The sequence below is a fragment of the Phodopus roborovskii genome, unplaced genomic scaffold (assembly GCF_943737965.1).
Source record: "Phodopus roborovskii unplaced genomic scaffold, PHOROB, whole genome shotgun sequence".
NCBI lineage: Eukaryota > Metazoa > Chordata > Mammalia > Rodentia > Cricetidae > Phodopus > Phodopus roborovskii.
The window spans coordinates 8,837,251-8,858,568 of NW_026126433.1; the positions used below are offsets into that span (position 1 = coordinate 8,837,251).

Genomic DNA, 21,318 nt, shown 5'->3' on the forward strand with positions numbered 1-21,318 from the left:
ACACACACATGTCACTGTATGGTCCATAAGTAGGTATGATGTTGACTTGCAAATGAGGAAGTTTGGGACACAGATAAGGTTATCTGATACCATAGATCAAAATTTGGAACATGTAATGAGGCACTTGCCAAGTACTGTGGAAGCATGGTGAGCGTATGTAGAGTCAGGGGCTCCTTGAGGCATTTGTAGCACATACATAGGCCTAACATAGTCTTTGAAAACTTCTTTACCTTCACTACTGCTAGCTTGTAATCTGTAAGATTTCTATTCAGTGTCACAATTTTTTCCTTTATTATCAAGTTTTAAAATGTGCACATTTGAATGCCATTTTAAGAGTTTTCCCTCTCTCACTTGCAGCATGGGGTTACAGAGAGAAAATTCCCAGTGAACATTGGTCCTGCTGGTTTGGTCTGCCTATCGGCTAGTGGACGCCTGCCCTCTACGGAGAGGAAGAGGTATTGCCTTGGCAGCCGGGGAGCCTGGATTCCAGCTGTACTTTTGCCAACAGCCCACAGTGTGGCCTTGGGCACATGGCTTCATCTTTCTGGAGTGAGACAGATGACTGATGTTAGGTCATTTCAGAATTTAAATGTTAAGAAATCAGAATACAGCTATCATATTTATCCTTGTTATCACGGCATTGGGGTGATCAGCAATTTAAAAAGAAGAGTTATTTTTGTTATTTGTAATTGCGTGTCTCTCTCTGTGTGTGCCTATGGATGAGTCTGTGCACATGAGGGCAGGTACCTGCAGAAGCCACAGGCCTTGGATGCCCTGCAGCTGGAGTTATAGGAGGCTGTGAGCCACCTGATAGGGATGCTGGGAACTAAGCTCAGGCCCTCAGGAAACACACAACTCTTAACTCTTAACCACTGAGCCATCTTTCAACCCTGGTTAGCACATTGTCAAATAATTTCTGAGGAAAATAGAATGAAGTCAAATGATTTGAGATAGCCTCAGAATTATTTTTGGAGTCTTTCCTCTCCCTCCCCCTTTCTTTCTCTCCTCCCTCTCCCCCTCCCTTACCCCCTTTTCTCTCTTCTCTCCTGCCCCCATACTCCAGGGATTGAACTCAGGGTTTCAAACAAATCACATAAGCACTGAACTACTGAGCTCCATGCCCAGTTGTTTTGGGAAATTCTGAGGCAAGACTCCAAACCCTCTTCAACTATTACTGTGAATCCTGCAAATATGGAAGGATACACCAGGCATTAGGATAGAGAGCTGGTAGCAAGTGACAGATGGTATGTCTCTTGACTGACCCATTCAGTTCTTGTTCAGTGATAGTATGCCTTGTGGTTGGACTGGAATACATTTTATTCCTTTTTTAAATTGTTTTTTAATTTTTAAATTTGGAGCAGGGTGGTGGTGGCACATGTCTTTAATCTCAGCACTCAGGAGGCAAAGGTAGGTGGATCTTTGTGAGTTCGAGGCCAACCTGGTCCACAAAGTGAGTTCCAGGACAGCCAGGGATGTTATATAGAGAAACCCTGTCTCAAAATAAAATAAAAATAAAAAACAAAAAGAGTGAAAAGATTTGTTTGTGAAAAATGGGAGAAAATTTACAGTGAAATCACTGGCGAAGCTTCCCCAGCTCCTTTGGCTGCATTAGTTTTATTTTCATATATTCAGTGGCAGGGCACATGTACAGTACAGCCTATGTTCTTTGATATGTGACATTACATTACATATTCATACATAGTCCATGCGATGTCCTCCTTAGACATCTTTTCAGTTGTCAGGAACATCATATATATTCATAATTTACATGAATACTTCTCCCTCCGAAGAATTTCTTAAATTATTATAATTGAGCACCTATAATCTAAAAATCCAAAATTTGAGATGCTATGGAACCTTAAACCTTTTCAGTGGATTCCATATACCCCAAGTGATAAGATTCACACATACAATGAGACTTTGTACAATATATTGAATTGGTTGCAGGCATCTCAGATAAAAGGTGTGTATCCTTTGAAAATAAGAGTGGGATGAGAGTCTCTTTGTATGATGTGTTCATGAAAATTAGAATAATCTCTTAGAGTGAAGAATTGCCTTGTAAAAACAAAAAGAAGCATTTAAAGTTCTTGACACATTTTGCCAAATTGGGATGTGTGTGTGTATGTGTGGGGTCTGGGGATACTAAATTCAGGTTCTCAGCTTGCCCAGCAAGTACTTTACCCACTGGGCCATCTTTCCAGCCTCGATGTTGCATTCTTAAAGGGCAATCTATCCATCTGGTTCACGACTTTGCATGTTAGGGGAGAGGTTGATGCAATCTCACCCAGGCCGTTGAGGGTTCCCACTGTGTCCACCATCCAGCGGCTGATGGTGTGGTTTGCCAGGGAGTCAAACATGCTGCTCAGGGCACTGGCGCCAGCTGCCGTGCCAATCAGGTACTCCAGTATCAAATTCCAGCCAATGAAAAATGCCACAAATTCCCCAACAGTGACATAGCTGTAGGTGTAGGCAGATCCTGTGGTTTTGGGGACTCGAACTCCAAACTCTGCATAACACACACCTGCAAGGGACAAACAAATGGAGATCAGCAGATAGCTTGGTGCCTGATGATATTAAGAGGAGAGATTAGGAACCTCTGGGCTGTTAGCACCAATACTCAAACGTTTGTGTACAGCCACAGGTCACTTGATGAAGGGGGCATGGTCTATGAAATGGGCCATTAGGAGATTTCCTTGCTGGGTGAGTACTGTGTGTGCTCACACAAACCTAGCTGGAATAGCTTGCTACCCGCTTAGGTTATAAACCTATATATGGCACACAGAGACATACATCCAAACAAATAAGTACTGTACATCTTACTACTCCTAGGGTTGTGAGGAACAATATGATGCGGAGCTAACCAAACACAGAGGAAAATGTGAGACTGGAGACACAATGAGTATTGGCTGTGTGCACTGCTGGTGTAGTGGGGCAATCCTGCTTTACTGCAAATGTTTCTTTCTATAAGTAAGAAGTAGCACATCACAAACCAAAAGCCAGTAGCCGGGTCATTTATTATATTTATCAAGTGTTATGATCTGTACATGGCTGTAGGTGTTATGCACTTACACTGCTGACAGAGTAGTAGCTCAGTAGTAGTAGCAACACAGACATGTTGCATGACAGACTTTACATGGTTATGCTAGCTACATGTCCTAGTCAATGGCAACTTTTCAGTTCTTATGGGACTAAAGTCACATAGGTGTCTATCACTGAGTAAAACATTGCCACGAGGCACAGGACTGTATGTGACACAATTCCTAGCCTACTGTAGACATTACCAATCTTCCTTCCTAGAAACACAGTTGAGACAGGGGTGTCACTGTGTAGCTATTCCAGTTTGGTTCCTGTTGCTATGATGAAATACTTGGAGAAGCCTCATGGGGAGGAAAGGCACTCACTCTGTAGACCAGGCTGACCTAGGATCCACCTGCCTCTGCCTCCCGAGTGCTGGGATTACAGGCGTGTGCCATGCTTGACTCACAAGAAAGAACTCAAGGCAGAAACCTTGAGGCAGGGGCAATGGAGAAGGCTGCTTACTGGCTCGTTCTCTCTGGCTCATGTTTAGTCAGTTTCCTTTTACATACCAGGACCACCTGCCCAGTGGTAGCACTGCCAGAAATGAACTTGATCTCCTCACACCAATCAAGGAACTCCCTGGAGGCCATCTGCTCTAGGCAAGCCCCTGCTTCCTAGGTGACTCTCAGTTGTATAGAGTTGACAATAAAAGCTAACCAGGATAGTAGCCCTAGCTGGCCTTTGACTCACTGTGTGGACCAGGCTATCCCATGATAATCTGACCACATCTTCCTCTCAAAGGCTGGGGATATCATCACGTGTCACCATGTCTGGCTTCCAAAGCCTTTTTAACCATTGTACTTGGGAAGGCAATCAGCACAAATTCTCCTGAACTATTGAGAATGACTTCTCTTTAGAAAAATGCTCATTTGTTTTGTATGTTTCTATTGTGTTCCTTTGGGGGGAGCTATTGTGAGTGCAGGCCTAACTCAGGATGACACCCCTCAATGGTAGCAGGGTTAGACTGTAAAGTGACATCTTCCTTTTAGTTTTACATGTTACAGAAGATGCTCTTTGTTTGAGAGTGACACTTTACGCTAGCTGTGGAAATGCCTCACTGTAGCAAAGGGGAAGACAAAGGTGCACGTTATTAATAAAGAAAGTTAGCACACAGCCCCAAAATGAACAAGGTTCAGAGAATATCGTGGAAGAGGGGGCAGGGAGATTCTAAGAGCCAGAGATAAGCAAACAGTGTCCTCTGGACATGACAAAGCCATTGAACCCACGAGCTCAACAACAAATGCTGCTTGTATAAGGCCCGCACAAAATCAAGCCAGTCAACAGTCCACTATGCACAAAGCCCCAGTCCTAGCTGGGGTATTTGCAGTTGAAAGAGAGTTAGTTTTCATTAGGGGTGTGGCCTCTAGTAGGTTGCTCACACTCTAGTAGACAGACCTATGTGGTCAGCACTGATTGGACTCAGTGGCTATAGAAAGTGTTATAAAACAGAATTGACATGGCCATTGCAGTCATGAACACTCAGTAGCTGTGGCTTCCTGAATAAGATGGGACCTGTCAATATTTCATCACAAACGGGGTGGTGCTAATGAGGCCTCACATTTCCCTGGGGAGCTATTGGCAACGAACAGATTCTGGGGGGGGGGGTGATTTCTTCAACAGTGTGGCCACTGGTAGGTTGTCGCTGCTTCATTTTGCAGTTCCCTATCTATGCTCATCTGACAACCCTAGGTAAATTTGTTGGGTCTCTCTCTCTCTCTCTCTCTCTCTCTCTCTCTCTCTCTCTCTCTCTCTCTCTCTCTCTCTCTCACACACACACACACACAGGACATGAAAGTAGGAGGGGACTAGGTGGGAAGAAGGGAATGGGAGTCAACAGTGGTAGGAAGTAAAAGAGAATGGGGGATGATTATGATATCAGTATATTGTATATACTTGTATAACACTGTCAAAAATAAAAATGTAAGAAACAAAAATGTATTTTCTTTCTACATTCAATCAAAGAAAACCACTGGGTATACAAACACTTTCACGAAAGTTCTTTTACCCAGGAGGGTTAGAACTGTTAGTCGTTTGCCCCCAAATGCCAGTCATGCTATACATGGGGGGGGGTCACCCACCAGCATGTACTTAGCTTACTTTAACTAGTTTTCCAATCTGCTTCTCAGCTAACTCAGCACTTTTCCCAAGTAACATCTGACTTCCTAATTCTCCCACTTTGTGCAACATTCACTGTAACAAGTACGGTTTTTCCGCCTGCCGCCGCTGGTCTTGTCCTGCTGCTGCACCAGCCCCAAATAATACACAGAGACTCTGTATTTGATATTATACTGTTGGCCAGGTACTAGTTTCTTATTGGCTAGCTTTGTCTTAAGTATTAACCCATTTCTGCTGATCTATGTATTTTCACATGGCCTTCTCTTACCGGGGAGGCGGCTGCCGTCCAGATCTCTCCAGACTCTCTATCTTGACTCCTCCTTCCTACTTCCTATTTCCTCCTTGTCTCCTAGTCCCTCCTATCTTCCTTTCCTATTGGCCAACAGTGCTTTATTATTAACCAGTATGAGAAACATATACAGAATGACATCTCCCATCAACTCACAGCTGCCTGCAACTAAATCAGGTGCTTTAGCATGGGATATGGATATAGCCTGCAAGCAATAAAGAGGTCCTGACCCTGAAACATCTGTTGACTTGGGAAGGACTTTAATGCAGAATTGGTCCCATGTTGCCGAGCATTTATGAGATGCTCTTTGGTGCCCCAAAGAGGTGAGCGTGTGCTTAGGGAGCCTGGTCTTCATGGTGGGTGGGTGCTGGTGCGTGTGATGGTGGGAGCTGCTTCACTCACCATGAACACCACACTTCCTAAGCACAGCTTCTTTTCATCCCAGTGAACCAGGAAGCAGAGTGTTCTACAGGAAGCACATCTTGCTACAACATTGAAAGGCCATCTGTCTTCAGGGACCTACCACCTCTGCCAGCCAGGCCTGCCTTCCCAATAGATCTACAGCCTTTCAAAAGAGCAGGACCAGCTGGGGACCCAGAGTTTAAACAGAGTTCTATGAAGAACATTCAAACCATAACAGTTGTCAATTGTTCATCAGGATTGTTGAGTTGTAGACAACATGCCAAGTATGAACTTGCATGCTCACTTAATGATAATGCTGGCTGTAACCAAATTTTAACCATCAGTTTTAATAGTTTTCCAATTCATTCATTGTATTTACCCAAGTTACTAGGAAAGTGACATCTTTGCCTATCTGTGTTAGAGTTGAGACGAAAGGTGAACAAGAGAAATGCAGCCTCCTTTTGGTGGGCCTTTATAGTCTTTCCCACAGATTCTTAAACTGTCCCATAACCCTTATGGGCTTGTGCTCTAGTTTCTTTTTTTTTGTGGCTGCAATAAGAACAACATAGGAGAAGAATGGATTTGCTTCACCTTACAGGTCTTAGTCCATCACTGAGGGAAGTCAGGACAGGAACTCAAAGAAGAAACCATGGAGAAATGCTGCCTGCCGACTTACTCATGCTTAGCTAGCTTTCCTATACAACTGATGACTATTATCTAGTGAATGATGCTTCCACAGTGGGCTAGGCCTTCCTACATCAGTAAACCATCAAGACAATCCTCCATTGACATGCCCACAGGCCAATCTGATCTGGACAATTTCTCAGTTGAGATTCCCTTCTCAAGTGTCAAGTTGATAGTTAAAGCTAATTAGGACAGGTTGCATAATGGAAAGAAAAATTTGACAACAGTGAAAGCTTTCTGTGTTGGGGGATGTCCTTCTGTATATATGTTTCTCTTATTGGTTGATGAATAAAACACTGATTTTCCAGTAGCCAGGCAGGAATTATAGGCGGGGCTACCAGATGAGGAGAATGCAGAGAGAGGTTGCCAAAGAGATGTCATGCTTCTGAAAGAGCAGCATGCCGGATTACAGGTAAGCCACAGCCTCATGGCAATACATAGATGAATAGAAATGGGTTAATAATTAAGAGAGAGCTAGCCAATAAGAAGCCTAGCCTTTCAGCCAGTTTTATAATTAATAAAGTTTCTGTGTATTCATTTGAGACTAAGGGCTGCTGGACCAGGTGGAACAGAAACTTCATTTCCATATGTACAATGGTCCCAAATTAATTCAAGATCAAATGTGCCATGCTCACTTGGGTTGCATGGCATGACTTCACTTTAGCCTTGGCTCTAGACATACAACATGCATTGTACATTTACATATGTGTAAATGGCACACAAAGTCAACTAATATGCTCTAAAACATTTGGGCTCAGATTAGAGACCATCATATGCTATTGTGCAGGCTAGTTTTATGTCAACTTGACATGAAGTAGAGTCATTTGGGAAGAGTGGACATCAATTTAGAAAGTGATCCCACCAGATTGGCCTGTAGGCAAGCCCTGGTGCATCTTCTTGATTGGTGATGGATGTGGAAGAGCTCAGCCCAGTGGGACAGATGGTCCTGGGTCCTATAAGAAAGCAGGCAGGTTACAGTGCCTTATTATAGCAATAGAAACCCTAACTAAGACAGGTATGAATTGCATCCTTTTTACTGTGTACATAAACTTTTCTGCTTTTATAGAAACAATGGTTTAATTACAGAAAATAAAAATTTAAAGTATTTCCTGCTATCATTCCTCAGCATCTAAATATCAAATTGATATAACTTTGGATTATGTATTAGAATGTTTGATTTTACAAATTGCTTCTGAGTTGGTGGCCAGTTCATAAAAATTATTAAATTAACTTTCACTGGAAAGTATGACAGAATTTCTGAAATGACCTTAAACATCTGTGTATGTGTGTGGGGCAGGTATGCTACAGTGTGTGTGTGTGTGTGTGTGTGTGTGTGTGGGTGTGTGTGTGTATGTGTGTGTGTGTGTCTGTGTGTCTGTTTGTAGGCCAGAGCACAACTTTCAGGAGTCAGTTCTCTTCTTCCTGCATTTGGTTGCAGGAGACTGAACTGAGTTGTGGGGCTTGGCAGCAAGTGTCTTTACTCACTGGGCCCTCTCACTGGCCCATGAATGCAAATGTTTATGGAAGAATTTCTAGCTCTTTATGCTCTGAAACTGCTGGCTGCGTTTCGGTGGTGGGATGGGCTGATGGATAACTCAGTGATTCTTCACCTGTCCGTCTCATTCCTGATTAATGTTAATTATCCACCAAACTCCAGCTACAAGAGGGAGTCTACCACTGGATCACACCACCGTGATTTGCCGCTGAGCCCAGGCATGTCTTCAAAAACATCCTCACCAAATACAGCATTTTGCTGGATGGATGCCATCTCTCTTCTTAGTTTTCATGAAATATCTGTTTCTTTGATACTTTTCCAGTAGGGTTAAGATACTGTATATATCACCAGGTGGCTAGTCCTTTCAAAATGTAGTCGGGATTGGGACACGAGGAGAAATTACCAAACTTTAGAGGGAAATAGAGTGTAACTTCTGTTGGAAACATCTATTTTCTTCAGGACACCGAATTCCAGATGCCACGTGATGAAGTGTCCCTACCCCAGCTGTCTCCTTTGAGAAGCAGGTTTCTGGATTCTGAGAAACACTTTTCTAGCCTCAAACTGCATGGGGCTAGGCCCAGCGAACGCGTCCTCGCATGCTCTTCCTCACGTTCTTGGGTAGCAGGGAAAGTTGTGGGGTTTGTTTTCAGGCGTGATGCATCAGGCTACATCTCCCTTCCACCTCACCACCACCATCTCTTACCTGGGCAACCTTGCTCACTCACCCTGTTGCCTGTCACAGGAACCCAGGCAAGTTTTACAAATGTGTCTGGAAGGAAAGCAATTTGTCTGGGAATGCCTCTGTTCGTGTCAGAGAAGAGACATATGAATTCTGTGCCAAATAGGTTCAGGGGCAGCAGCACCACCAATCAGGGAGGGCCTGAAATAATCAGTTATTGAACCTGATAGTACTCCAATTAAAGATGGGTAGGTAACAAAGTCCCCCCCCCAAATCCCAGCACAGATCCCCAGACCATGGCACCAATATAGCTACATTTAAATTAGAAGGGCACAAGCTAGCCTAATAGAGAATTGACCCCAAATCAGGTCAAGTTGAGTAACTGGTTCACAAAGTGCGTGAAAAGTCTACCTGCTTACTCTTTTTTCTTGAAATCTCCATCTGTGAAAATATTTCGGAGGTAACTGGAGGTATAGTGTCCATCACAATATGAATTAGTGTGTTCTATGATAGCAATCATGGCTGATGCAGAGCTTGGCTGGTTATGTCTGATGGAAGGCTGCTCAAAGGCTTAGCTGTTCCCTGAGCCAATCATGTGGCTCATGTCCGTCCCTTACAGAGCCTTGGCTTTCCCACCCGGAAGATGGCGATGGTGCCTATTGTATAGGTGGCTTTGTGTCTTGGGTGGACTCATGTATGGTTCCTGGTGTAAGGTGCATTCCCTTGCTGGCTGTCTAGTTGTTATTTACAGCTGAGAGAATGCCTTGGTCAACAGCTTCTGGAGAGTTGATACAAGAGTATTTGCCTTAGGGAGGTTAAGAGACTGCACACAAGTGTTCCTGGCTGACAATGCCAGGACTCAGCACTGGCAGGGAAATGAAGGATTATTCTAGGCTCTAGACTATGTTGTTTCTGCTCAATGTGCTTCTAAAACAGACCTGGATCTTTTTCCTCCTGGACTTTAATGTCTTTCATAAAAAGATTTTTTGCTCAGGCCTTCCATAAGAAATCTACTCCTTGCTGATCTCTTTTTGTGAGATCTGTTCCTCCTTGTCAAGGTGACTTTTAACATCTGAGCTACAAAGGCCTTGGGCAGAAAGGACAAAGAGGAGTTGAGGTGGTGACAGCTGGTTATCCTATTCTCTTGAGGAGCAGGAGGGGACCATTACTGACTCTGTCCCTCCCTCTCTCCCTTCCTTCTTTCCTCCCTCCATCCCTTCTTTCCTTTAGATAGGGTCTCACTATGTAGCCCCAGCTGTTCTGAAACTCACTATGTAGACCAGGCTGCCTTGAGCTCAGAGAGATCTGCCTGTCCCATGCCTCTGGAGTGTTGATGGCTCTCATCTCAGAGTGCCTCTGAGGAGCAGGGGAGACCACCACTCTGTGAAGAGGTACCTTCTCAGCAGATGTCTAGGGAGAATAGCCCACAGCCAAACTTTCAACGTGGATCATCTCCAGATTCCTTGACTTTTCAATTTCCTTCAAATTGGGACAGCATTCAGGGAGGGCTGCAAGGGTAGAGACTCTGGGATCTTGTGAGAAGATGGTGTGGCTATGAGGATTTGCTGCAGACCCTGCTTCCATTTAACCCAGCCACTTCCCTTACCTAACTTCCCCTTTCTCCCCTGTCTGTAAAAAGACCCATGTATTTTTATTTGTGTGTGTGTGTGTGTGTGTGTGTGTGTGTGTGTGTGTGTGTGTGTGCATGCATGCCTGGTATTTTTGTGTGTGGGCACGCGCATGCGTGCACGCCTGTGTAACTTTATGAGCACATCTGTACAGGTGCCAAGGAAGCCAGAAGATGCCTCAGATCCCCTGGGACTGGAGACAGAGGTTGTACGTCACTTGATGTAGGGGCTGAGAACCAAGCCTTGCTCTTTTGCGTGAGCAGGCAAGCATCTGCTGAGCCTGGTCTCAAGGCCCTCCTTTCCTCTTCATACTCTTCTGAGCTCTAGGAAGTGTAAGTACAAATTTTGTATTCTCAAGTGTGTTGGGAAATTTAAGTACTTGTCCCTTACAGCCCTCTTCCTCCCCACCCAGCTGTAGAACTCCTGTGCTCTCAAGGTTGATTAAACAAGGCTATTCTCATAACTTTCTGGTGTGCAGTGCCTGTGCCTTGACTCCAGGTGTGGGTGGTGCATGACTTCCTCCTATGCTTAGCCCATCCCCTGGCTTGGGTATATAAGCCCATTACTCTCTGTAATAAAAGGCAGCAGCTTCCTCTTCACTTCTCGAGGTGGTCTGTTAAGTGTTTCAATCCCAACACCCTCTGCCAAGCTCAGTACTCTGGCCGCACGGGCACAGCAAGTGGAGTTCCCACCGAGATCGGGAAGAAAGGCTAGGCCGATTAGTGGAACAGATTGTAGCACAAGTGGGAACGTTGCCACCTGCTCATGTGTTGAAAGGAAGGAATGGAGCCCCTTGTGAACAGTGGCCGCAGGGTGTTCTGGCACAGGTGGCAGACACAGGTGGGGTTTCTCTTTCCAAAAGTCTAACCCATAGGAATCTGATAGATTGTTTCTGACGAGGCTGCCCCTGTTAAAGGCCACAGCAGTGGTATATTTTTAGCTGAGTTTTGAATAAAGGAATGACAGAGAGGGAAAGAGTGACTCCCTTGGCTTTTGAAATGGTGTTTACATCCCTAAGTGAGACATCAAGAGTGCTCTTGGTTACATTCATAGTATTCGGCTGTGAATGTTGGTGATTAAGATATCATTGGCAATGGTTTCAAAGGAGCTGGTATTCTGTATCCACAAACAAGAGAAATTTGTTAAAGTTGTTAATTTTCTTTAAGTCTGATGGGCTGAGCAGTGGAGATGGCTTTGCTAATATAGTGCTTACCCTATACTAACAGTTCTCTCTCTCTCTCTCTCTCTCTCTCTCTCTCTCTCGCTCTCTCTTTCAGACATGATGGCATGTACTTAGAGTCTGTTAGTGAGGAGGAGGAAAAGACAAGAGGATTCCTGGAACTGGAACTTACTGGTCAGCCACCCTTGCCTGCTCTGTGAGTTCCAAAATAAAAATAAAAATAAAAATAAAAAAGGTAGATGGAGGCTGCAGAATGCTCCTGGAGTTGTCCTCTGATCTCTCTGTATGCACAGATGTGCCTTGTACACATACAAATACCTACACACATGCTCACACACATAAAATAAATTATAAGCTGGGCCATTTAAAATCAGTCTCAAGATATATGAATATAGTCAGTGTTTTTGGTGAATGCATTTTAAAATAGAAAGAGTGAATAGCTTTGAGGATAGATATGTTTGCACATGAACGTAAATGGGCTCCCAGCACCTCAACACAACTGACACCATGAGAGAAACCCGGGGAACCCAGAACATAGGCAGCAACACTAGCAAAACAGGAACAAAGACAGACCTAATCCACCTGCCCAGACAGGGTGTGGCTGCGAAAGTCCTTAAATGCACTAATCTTGCTTCTTGGCTTGGGTCGTTCTAGTTCCGTTTCTTGCTGTTTTGCTAACTGAAGTGTGCTAACTCAGGATGTGGGTTTTGTGCTGTAAGCCTCAGGACTGCATGATTTGGATGAGCTCTGCATTTACTGGCCAGCTTTAAAGGCTTTCTGTTCAACTTTAATAGACCTTGTGCCCTCTGAAGGAGTCCCCTTACAATGTATACACACATGTAAATGTTTATGTTATGAATTTATGTTAGTTACTTTGGAAGGGACTTTTTGGGTAGATGGCCAGTGGTGAGCATATCACAAAATGTCTATGACGCGCAGTAGGCAGCCATTGCTCTCCACACAGCACAGCTGAGGTGGAGGACCCATTCGGTTTCCTGCCGTTTTTTCTCCTTTATGCCAATGGCACCCTATACTCTGTGGCAGTTGTCTCCATCAGTACCCAGAAACTGTCATCCCCATGTCCTAGGCAGCCTTTCAATGGTCTCTACGTCTTGCAAGTGTAAATCTGTCCTTCCTTTCCCTCTACTGCTCTACAGCCATTCCTTTCTCCACTGCTGCTTCCTTAATTCATTTCCACCCTGTGCAGCCATTTTACAAAGCTGTGCCAACCGCTCTTTTTTCTTTTGTTTTGATGTTCTCATTTCCTGCATAATGCAAATGGAATGTGCTGGAAGCTCTCTGATTACCCTGGATGGTTGTGACCACTTAGGGGCCACTCCCTGGGCACAAGTGATAGAAGGAGTGGACCAATGTTAGAGGCTGATAGACTGGCACCATCAAAGCCATGGGGCTTCTGTGGTCAGCCAGTTAGATCCAGGCAACAAAGTTCTGGCCGCTGAACTTCAGCATTAACTCTTAATCATTGGCCTTCCGTACTCAGGTGTTTATCCCACGGCCATCATCTAGTGCCATGCCTTGCTGATCTGTTTGCTTGGATATCCCTTTGCTATGGGACCCAGTGCCCTTTCTCTTTTAGAAGGGAATTGTCCCTGTAGAAAAGATAATTCCATGGGGTTAGACACCTTCAAGAATAAAAGTGTACTCCCTTTGTGTTAGGTCAACCTGCAGATACATGCACAGGAAACCTGCCTCTTGAGTCTTTTTGCTAGGGCTAGACTGGGGGCTTCAGATTTGGAATCCTGGCCAGCTCTTCTGTATTAGGAAGGGCTCTCATGCCATGAGGTTAGGGTGGTAATAACAATAATAAAGGTGAATATTATTGGTCATAGTTCTGTGTGGGGTTTGCATACGTAGTCATAATCCTCAAAATGGTTATGTTACTGAAACCTTTATTGTATTCTTTAAGATGGTGGATCCGAGATCTGAATGGGTTACTAGAACTTATCATCTTTCCCACATCACAAATTTGTGTTTGTGTGTCTGTGGGAAGGAAGGCAGAGGTGACTGACCTGGTGCCATCTCCTAGATTGCCTGAAGGTTAAGGGGCTGATATTCTGGCACCCCTGTAACTTCCCACCTGCTTGGGATGTTCTCAGTTAAGTACGACTGGAAGTTACATCAGGAGTAAGCTGCAGAGCCGGGCTTGCATCAAGAGGGCTCAAGTGTGAGGACTGATTCCACCTGACCTCCAGATGCTATGAAATAGATAAGGCTGGGAGTTTGCTGTGGGGAGACGAACAGCTCTTCACTCTCCCTCAGCTCTCCTTCATCCTAACTCCTACTACAGATGATTTCATTCAAGCTCTTCATTTTATAGATGGAATGGGGGGAGGGCAGAGATTGAGAATTGGGTGACTTGTCCAGGGACCCTGAGTGCTGCTGAGGGGTAGAGCTGAATTAGGTCTCTCATGTCCTGACATCTGGCCTAGGCCTGGATGGCTTTGGTAGTGTTCAGACTTGCTTCACAGGTGACCATCCTGCTTCTTTGCATAGATGTCAAGCCCTTTGTCTCAGAATTATTTCCTGTGTTCAGCAGCAGTTCCCACCGTGCAGAACCCAGAGTGGTCTGTCCGTCCTATCGCCACTGTACTGCCTACTCTACTAGGGGCTGCAGAAGATGTAAAAGAAGCCCAAGTTTTCCTGGGTTTTCTGGAGGAAATTGGTTCTCACTTTTAGCAGTTTGAGACACATGCAAATTTCTATTGAGATGCACATATCTTCTCTGAAGCAGTAACTGACATCCTTCCTCCAAGGCTGTCAATCAAGCCCTGTGCAGCAAAGAGACATGGCCTTCACAGAACCTTTCATTTTGCTGCTGACAGGTGACAGAAGACATTTTCATGACCCAATTCAACAGAAGTTTTGACCCACAAAACTTCCCTCCTAGTCAGTAGCATAGGGAGAGCTGAGCACTATGTTCAGAGCTCAGGGTACGAAGGCTTCCATGCCTGCTAGGTTTGTAATTTGTGTCTGTCATGCACCATTTGTCCATTAAACATAACAGCCATAATGAAGGCTCACATTAGCAAGGGTCTTACCAAGTTTCAGCTCCCAGAGACTCACAGCTACTGGACTGGCTGCTACCATCATTAAGATTTCAGACAGCTTTGTGTTTGCACACTACCTGGAGAGCTGATCATCCCCAGGACTGGAGCAGGTATGCATTTGCTTGTGCATTTCCTTACCACTCTCTTAAAAGTTTACTGTTCACATCCTGGTGTAGTGAAGAGAAACTGCTAGAGGAAACTGACAATGCAAGTCTATGGAATAGATGTGACCTGAGATCATGGAAAAGGGGCCACTGAGCACCAGCCCTCCTGTTCACCCCAAGTCTGTTTTTCACTGGGAGAGTGAAAATGGTTTGTTGTGCCAACAGATGAAATGGGAACTCATTAGAATCTGTATGTATATGCATCCATATCTATGTCTACACTTTGACTCTCTAACCTTGGCCATGACACTGCAGCCTACAGTAACTAGGAGACACTGTCCAAGCTCGGAGAAAGAATGGCTTTGGGAGAAGGCCAGCAAGGTTGGAAAGGCAGACACTCAATAGGGCTCTCCACCCCGATACCCTGTGTCTCCCCCAGGAGTCCCATCATTATGGGTACACCTGATGACAGATTGGAGGTATAAAAACTCTTAAGGATAGTGGAGGCATATACATACAGGTATGTCCAACCTTTGACATTGTATCAGGATGTTGTCATGTATAAAGTTCATGCTTAAGAATTGCACAATTGCTGTCTTGAACCCCCTCCCCCCAAATAGAATTGCACAATTAGCTGGGTAGTGGTGGCTCACACCTTTAATCCCAGTACTTGGGAGCAAGGGGCAGACAGATCTCTATGAGTTTGAGGCCAGCCTGGTCTACAAAACAAGTTCCATGATGGACTCCAAAAGCTACACAGAGAAACCCTATCTTGAAAAACAAAAAACAAACAAAAATATCGCACAATTGATTTAAAAAAAATTGCAAAAAATATCTCGTTTTCTGTTGGCCCACATTCATTATTACACTCAGCCACACATGCCTGTGTGCTACATTGAAGACATGTCTGCCCAGGCCCCCATGCTAAAATGCTAAGAAAAATGTACTCAATATCCTGAGCTTTAAAAATCATCTCTCTGTCTCTTTCTGTTTCTCTGTGGATATCAGAGGACAACTTGTGGGAATTGGTTCTTTCTTTCTACCATATAGATCCCAAGGATGATTTTCAGGTCATCAAGCTTAGTGGTGGTGTCTACATACTGAGCCATCTCCATGGCTTTTAATTGTCTTTGTGTAATGATCAGTGGGAACTGGTAATAATTCATCAATCCATCAAGCTTGACACTATTCCCCTCCTCAGGCTCATGGGTGATTCTTGGAACTTTGAATGGCCAGTCACTGTGGGCATAATAACTTGGCTTTGTTTCATCTGCAGCCAAGTAAATTAGAAACTGCACAAGCTATCCTGCCTCCACCCACTCTCCCCAGAGCTATAGGTAAGAACCAGGAAGAAAAAACGATATTCTTTATCAAAAACATAATATAAAAGGGGCTTTGGAGGCTTGGCAGGGCACAGGGCCTGTGGAGTTATTAAAGAGCAGATAGGCCTTTGGACAAAAGAGGAGGGGTTGGGTAGCAGCTGCTTCCTCTGATAAAATGACCACACCTGGGACTGGCCAGAGGGCAGCTTCCATGAAAGAACAGAGCTGGGGAAGTTGCTGGACCTGTGGGTCATGGTAAGTTAGAGAGAAAGTAGCTTTAGAGTCCCATTTGTTTCATGTTCCACAAAGGCTTGTGTAGCTTGGGGAATGGAGCTGCACGCTGGTCATACAGAACTCCTTTTAGCATGCTCCCTCTCCATGTGGGTCCTGGCTGTGGCGGGTAGGCCCTGTTTCCTCTCCACAGACATTCCCAAGCCTGGCTATGTGTTAGACACTTAGGGGATTGTACGAAAACACCAGCCCCAGGGCACCCCATCCAGCCCCAGCTGAATTAGAATTTCAGGGCATGTACTTTGAACACCAGTATTTTAAAATATAAGTAAAAAGAAATTAAAGGAAGAGTTACCAATTTGGAGAAAAAAATTACAAAGCTACATATTTAAAGCCAGGTATGACATCTTGCACCTTTAATTCCAACACTTGGGTTGCAAAGGCAGGCGGACTTCTATGAATTTGAGGCCAGTCTAGTCTACATAGTGACTTCCAGGCCTGTCAGGGTTATATAATGAGACTTTGTCTCAACAAAACAAACTTACATATTTAATGAAATATTTGCATCTAGAACATCTAGGAAAAAAATTTGAGACAAGGCCTCACCTAGGCCAGCCTTGACTAAGATGTGATGTAGTCGGAAGAGCATCAACTAGAGCCAGTGCTGGACTCTGGAACCTCCAAAACTGCAAGATAAGCAACCATACACACACATAGCTAATATATATCACATATATTAGCTCTCTCTCTCTCTCTCTCTCTCTCTCTCTCTCTCTGTGTGTGTGTGTGTGTGTGTGTGTGTGTGTGTAAAAGCTGGGTTCTGGTATTTAAAGTAATAGAAATAGAAAAATACACCTAGCTTGCAAAGATACACTGAATCAAAAAATACTATATAGTATAGGAGGTACGTAAAATAGAGTTTGACACAAAACAACGTAGTGCTGTGTGTGGGCATTGTTACCAGGTATTTGGTAGATATATTTAATTTTCAAAATGGGGAAACTGAGGCTTAGAGAAGATCCAGGGCTCACCTTAAGTTTCACAGCTTGTTAGCAGCTTAGCCAGGCTCCAAGTCTAAACTCAGCCTGACTGGTTTCATATCACTTCAGATTCTATGTTTCACACATTTCCCTCTCCGGTGTCACTTCCTGCCTTTAGCCTCACTTTGTTAGCAATTTTATTCCATTGTTTTCCAGACTTCATTGAAATCTGCAGTTTCCACGGATCTTATTTTCCCTTTTCTATTTGTTACTAATTTTCGTTAACATACAAAACAATGGGCTTCACTGTGACATTTCATTTGAGAACATCTTTGGACTCTGCACATTCGCCCTCCTGATCCAATGAGTTGCCATGGGCACCATCACTCTGATGGGTTCCTGTCCTCAGCCACCCTGGAGTTCAGAAAAATTTGCTTCTCCTTTGCAAGCACCCTTAATCCCTTTGTTCTTTTCTCTCTGCTTGGGACCCTCTTCACTCCATTCTTATCACCAAGCAGTAACTGTTGCTGGAGACAAACACACAGTGGTAGAGTCAGGTTTTAATGAAGGCCAGGAGACAGGAAACAAGTATTACCAAGTGTGGAGATGGAGAGGAACTGGGTTATTGTTATGGAGCAGTGGGAAGGTTGGTTAAGTTCTAAGTGACATGGGGATGACAGAGGCAGGGAAATGAGATTGTGGGAGGGGACATTTGTGACCAAAGAGCACAGTAGTTTGAGACCTGGCTGCAAAAACCCACTGTAAATCTTATAATATTGGCCCAAGTTATTTTGGTTTTGTCTCTGGCTGAGGCTCTGAAGGATTATGGCTAGCCTCAGCAGGCAGATGAGTCAGTCAGAGAGCGTGGAGAGATGTTGTGGATGGGACCATCTGGGGAGAGGGGGAGAGGCAGGTGTTTCTTTTCTGGCGCCTGGTATGGTGGCGGATAAGGTGCGAGTGACATCTGGGTCTGCAGTGGAGCCAGGCCAGGAGCAGGCTGGGAAATGCTGAACAACCAATTCCATGGCAAATAACAGCAGCAAAAATGCAGTCCCAACACAGCTGATTTCAGTCTGCAGTGTGATGTCACTGGCTGTAAAGCTGGAAAGTGGTGTGACCTAGCAGGGCTACAAAGAGCTGGTGCCAACTGGCTCCAGCATCATACTGGCTGGGTGGGTTCTGAGCTCTCCATCCATCCCAGTGGTGAAGAAGTAGATCTTATACAGTGCTGTGAGCAAGTCGGGGGATGGGCTCCCAGGATGCAATTGTATGTGAGGGATGATTTGCATACAGGAGTCATCTCAGCCTGGGACTGTACCCAACTAGAAGGAGGTCTGGGGAAAACTGTGTAGTGCTCATTAACTGGCAGGGACCTTAGGTGTCGTCTTATGCCCCTGTGTCATCTGGGAAAAGAACCTTAATGAAAGGTTGTCTATATTGGGTTGGCTTGTGGGCATGTCTACAGGGGATTGTGGGTGTGCACCATGCCCTTGATGCTGTCCTGGAGTGTTGAAGACTAGAGAAGACAAATGGACCTGAGTATTACCAAGCAGGCAAGTGATCATGAATGCATCATCTTCTTCCTGTTCCTGTCCATGACAGCTTCAAGATTCTGTTGCTATGTCTTAACCCACAGTGATGGGCTGTGCCCTGGAACTGTGAACCGAAACAAACCTCTTTCTACCTTGTTTCTGGCTAGGGTATTTTATTACAGCAACATAAATTAAACTAGGACAGCCCCCTGGCAAGATGCCTGCCCCTTGTTCTGCTGTCTCTAATCAGTTCTATAATGATATCCCATAAATCTGTGATGAACAATTTTTGTCAATAAAATTTGGGAAGAATTTAAGTCACATTACTTGTTTCAAATAGCCAGGTAATTAATTCATGTGAACAATGCATTCATTTTTAAAGGGGCAGAAGTCCTTTAATCTGCATAAATCCACTTTGTTAGAGTTTTCATGCAGAATCAAGGGTGATTCCAGGAAAGGGAATGGGTAGAGTTGAGTGTGAGGCTTGGTTCTAGTTGATCCTTACTAAATGAAAAGCATCAAGTAATAGCCAGTATACTTTTGAGTTTGCTGTTGGTAATCTGTCTTGCTCCTTCATGGATGGAGACTAAATGTATAGGGATGAATGGTACTGTAGGGCTTTTCTTGTGATACTTCACCCAAGTCACAGAACTCCTGTCCTGCATTAGAACTGCCATGTCTGAAGCAGTTAAGAGCTCAAATGTTCGCTGCGAGTACATTGGCTGCCACACACAATCAGTGGCCCATGGCCAGCAAAATCTCATGTTTTGTGCAGTTGCCTCCAAGATTCTCTTCATTTCCTCTCCTTTCTTCTTCTTCTTTTTTTTTTTTTTTAAGTTGTCTATTGACCTACTTGTGGTCCTCTGGGAAGATACTATGGCCTGCAGCTCTAGAGAAAATGAGGGAAAGGGAGAAAGGCAATAGGAGAGCCGTTCCACAAATCACCAATGTGTAGGTCTTGGCATCCTGCTTTTGACCCTGGGTCGAGAGAGAGGAGCTGCTGACCTCCCTGTAGGTGATGGGCTCACTTGCTGAGGCAGAAAGTGTTGTGTATCTTCAGTAGCACTAAACCCCCTTGCTTGGTTGGCTTCTGCCTCTCAGTGTCAGCTTGAGGCTCATCAAATCCCAGTCATGTCTAAGTAATTGACTGTTTTTTTTTTCTTGTTTGTTTGTTTGTTCCTTTGCTATTATTTTATGCTAGCTGTGTGATCTGCTCCTTCTACTAGGAGAACCAATCCATCTTCCAAGGAAAGGGAGCATTAAAACAGAAACAGAGTAACTAGAGCATAACAGAGGGAAGAAACTAGGAGACCAAAAGCTGGGGCACCAGAATAGTTGCTTGTACTGAAAAGCACAGAAAATGGAAGCTATTACAATCAGGTCAAAACTTAGTCCCCTGTCTACCTACTGTTGGAGATCAGAAATACAGGGGAGCCACTTCACTGCCCCCTTGGTGCAGCTCACTACCAAATGTTCTAGAAGAGGCTGGGACGATGGCTCAGTGGGAAGGCATCTCCTGCTCACACTGTCAGCATGGGTTCAATCCCCAGGACCCATCTGATGGCCAGGGAGAACTGACTCCCACAAGTTGTCTTCTAGCATGCACACACAGGCATGTGCCCCCCCAACACACAAACAAACAAATGTTGAAATAGGTACTCTGAGAGAGTGACTTGAGCAGCAACCACGCCATCAAGCAACCTTGCCCTGGGATGTCCCTCCCCTGGACACTTACCTGATAGTATAGATGCCACAGCAGCAATGATGAAGGACACAATGACACCAGGTCCTGCCATTTCCTTGGCCACCAGGCCAGACACCACGTACATGCCAGTGCCCACACAGCTGCCGACTCCAAGGGAGATGAGGTCCACAGTGGTGAGTACCTGGGCTAGTTTGGTACCATGCGCTGTGGTAGTTCCAGTCCCTTCCAGCATGGACTCCACTGGTTTGGTGCGCAGGATCCGAGAGTGCATTGCATACCAAGCAGCCCCCCACTGCACCCGCCGTGGGTCCAGTGAGGCCAGAAAGCCACTCATTTTGATCAGGAGGGCTGCAGTGAAGGCTTGCTGATGGAAAAGGACTACAGAAGCCTTAATGGATGATGCTGGGACTCATGGAGCAATGAGTGTGTGTCCTTTTAAGAAAGGCCCAGAGGGACCCAAAGCAGCCTCGACTTGGGTGGGCATGAACGTCTGGAAGAGAAACACAAGAAAGAAGATAAGAGTACTGGGCATAAAATCATGACTGGAGACATATTGGGCGTCGCCTCAGGAACAGGTATGATGACACTGTCCTTTGTGCCACAACACGGGGACACTCCATTTCTGTGTCCTCCCTTCCGAGTTCCCTTCCAGTCCCATATGACAGCCTGAAGCTTGCCCCTTGTTTCATAATCATCCCAGAAGTTGGTTTATTATGATACCTGCTGGTGGCCATTTCCTACAGGGTTTCTCTGTATTGTTTTGGAGCCTGTCCTGGAACTTGCTCTGTAGGCCAGACTGGCCTTGAACTCACAGAGATCCACCTGC

General features: G+C 44.9%; 1 protein-coding gene across 1 annotated transcript in view; it reads right to left on the reverse strand.

The window, feature by feature from the left end:
- Nucleotides 1-20,963, reverse strand: part of Slc7a14 (solute carrier family 7 member 14) — a 45,199-nt gene extending 24,236 nt beyond the window's left edge. Inside the window, exons 1-2 of the mRNA XM_051185878.1 lie at nt 20,523-20,963; nt 2,285-2,521 (exon numbers count right to left, since the gene is read on the reverse strand). Of these exons, the coding sequence (XP_051041835.1) occupies nt 2,285-2,521; nt 20,523-20,826 (541 nt within the window). The 5' untranslated portion in view covers nt 20,827-20,963. The remainder of the gene's footprint in view (nt 1-2,284; nt 2,522-20,522) is intronic.
- Nucleotides 20,964-21,318: the final 355 nt, after the last annotated feature.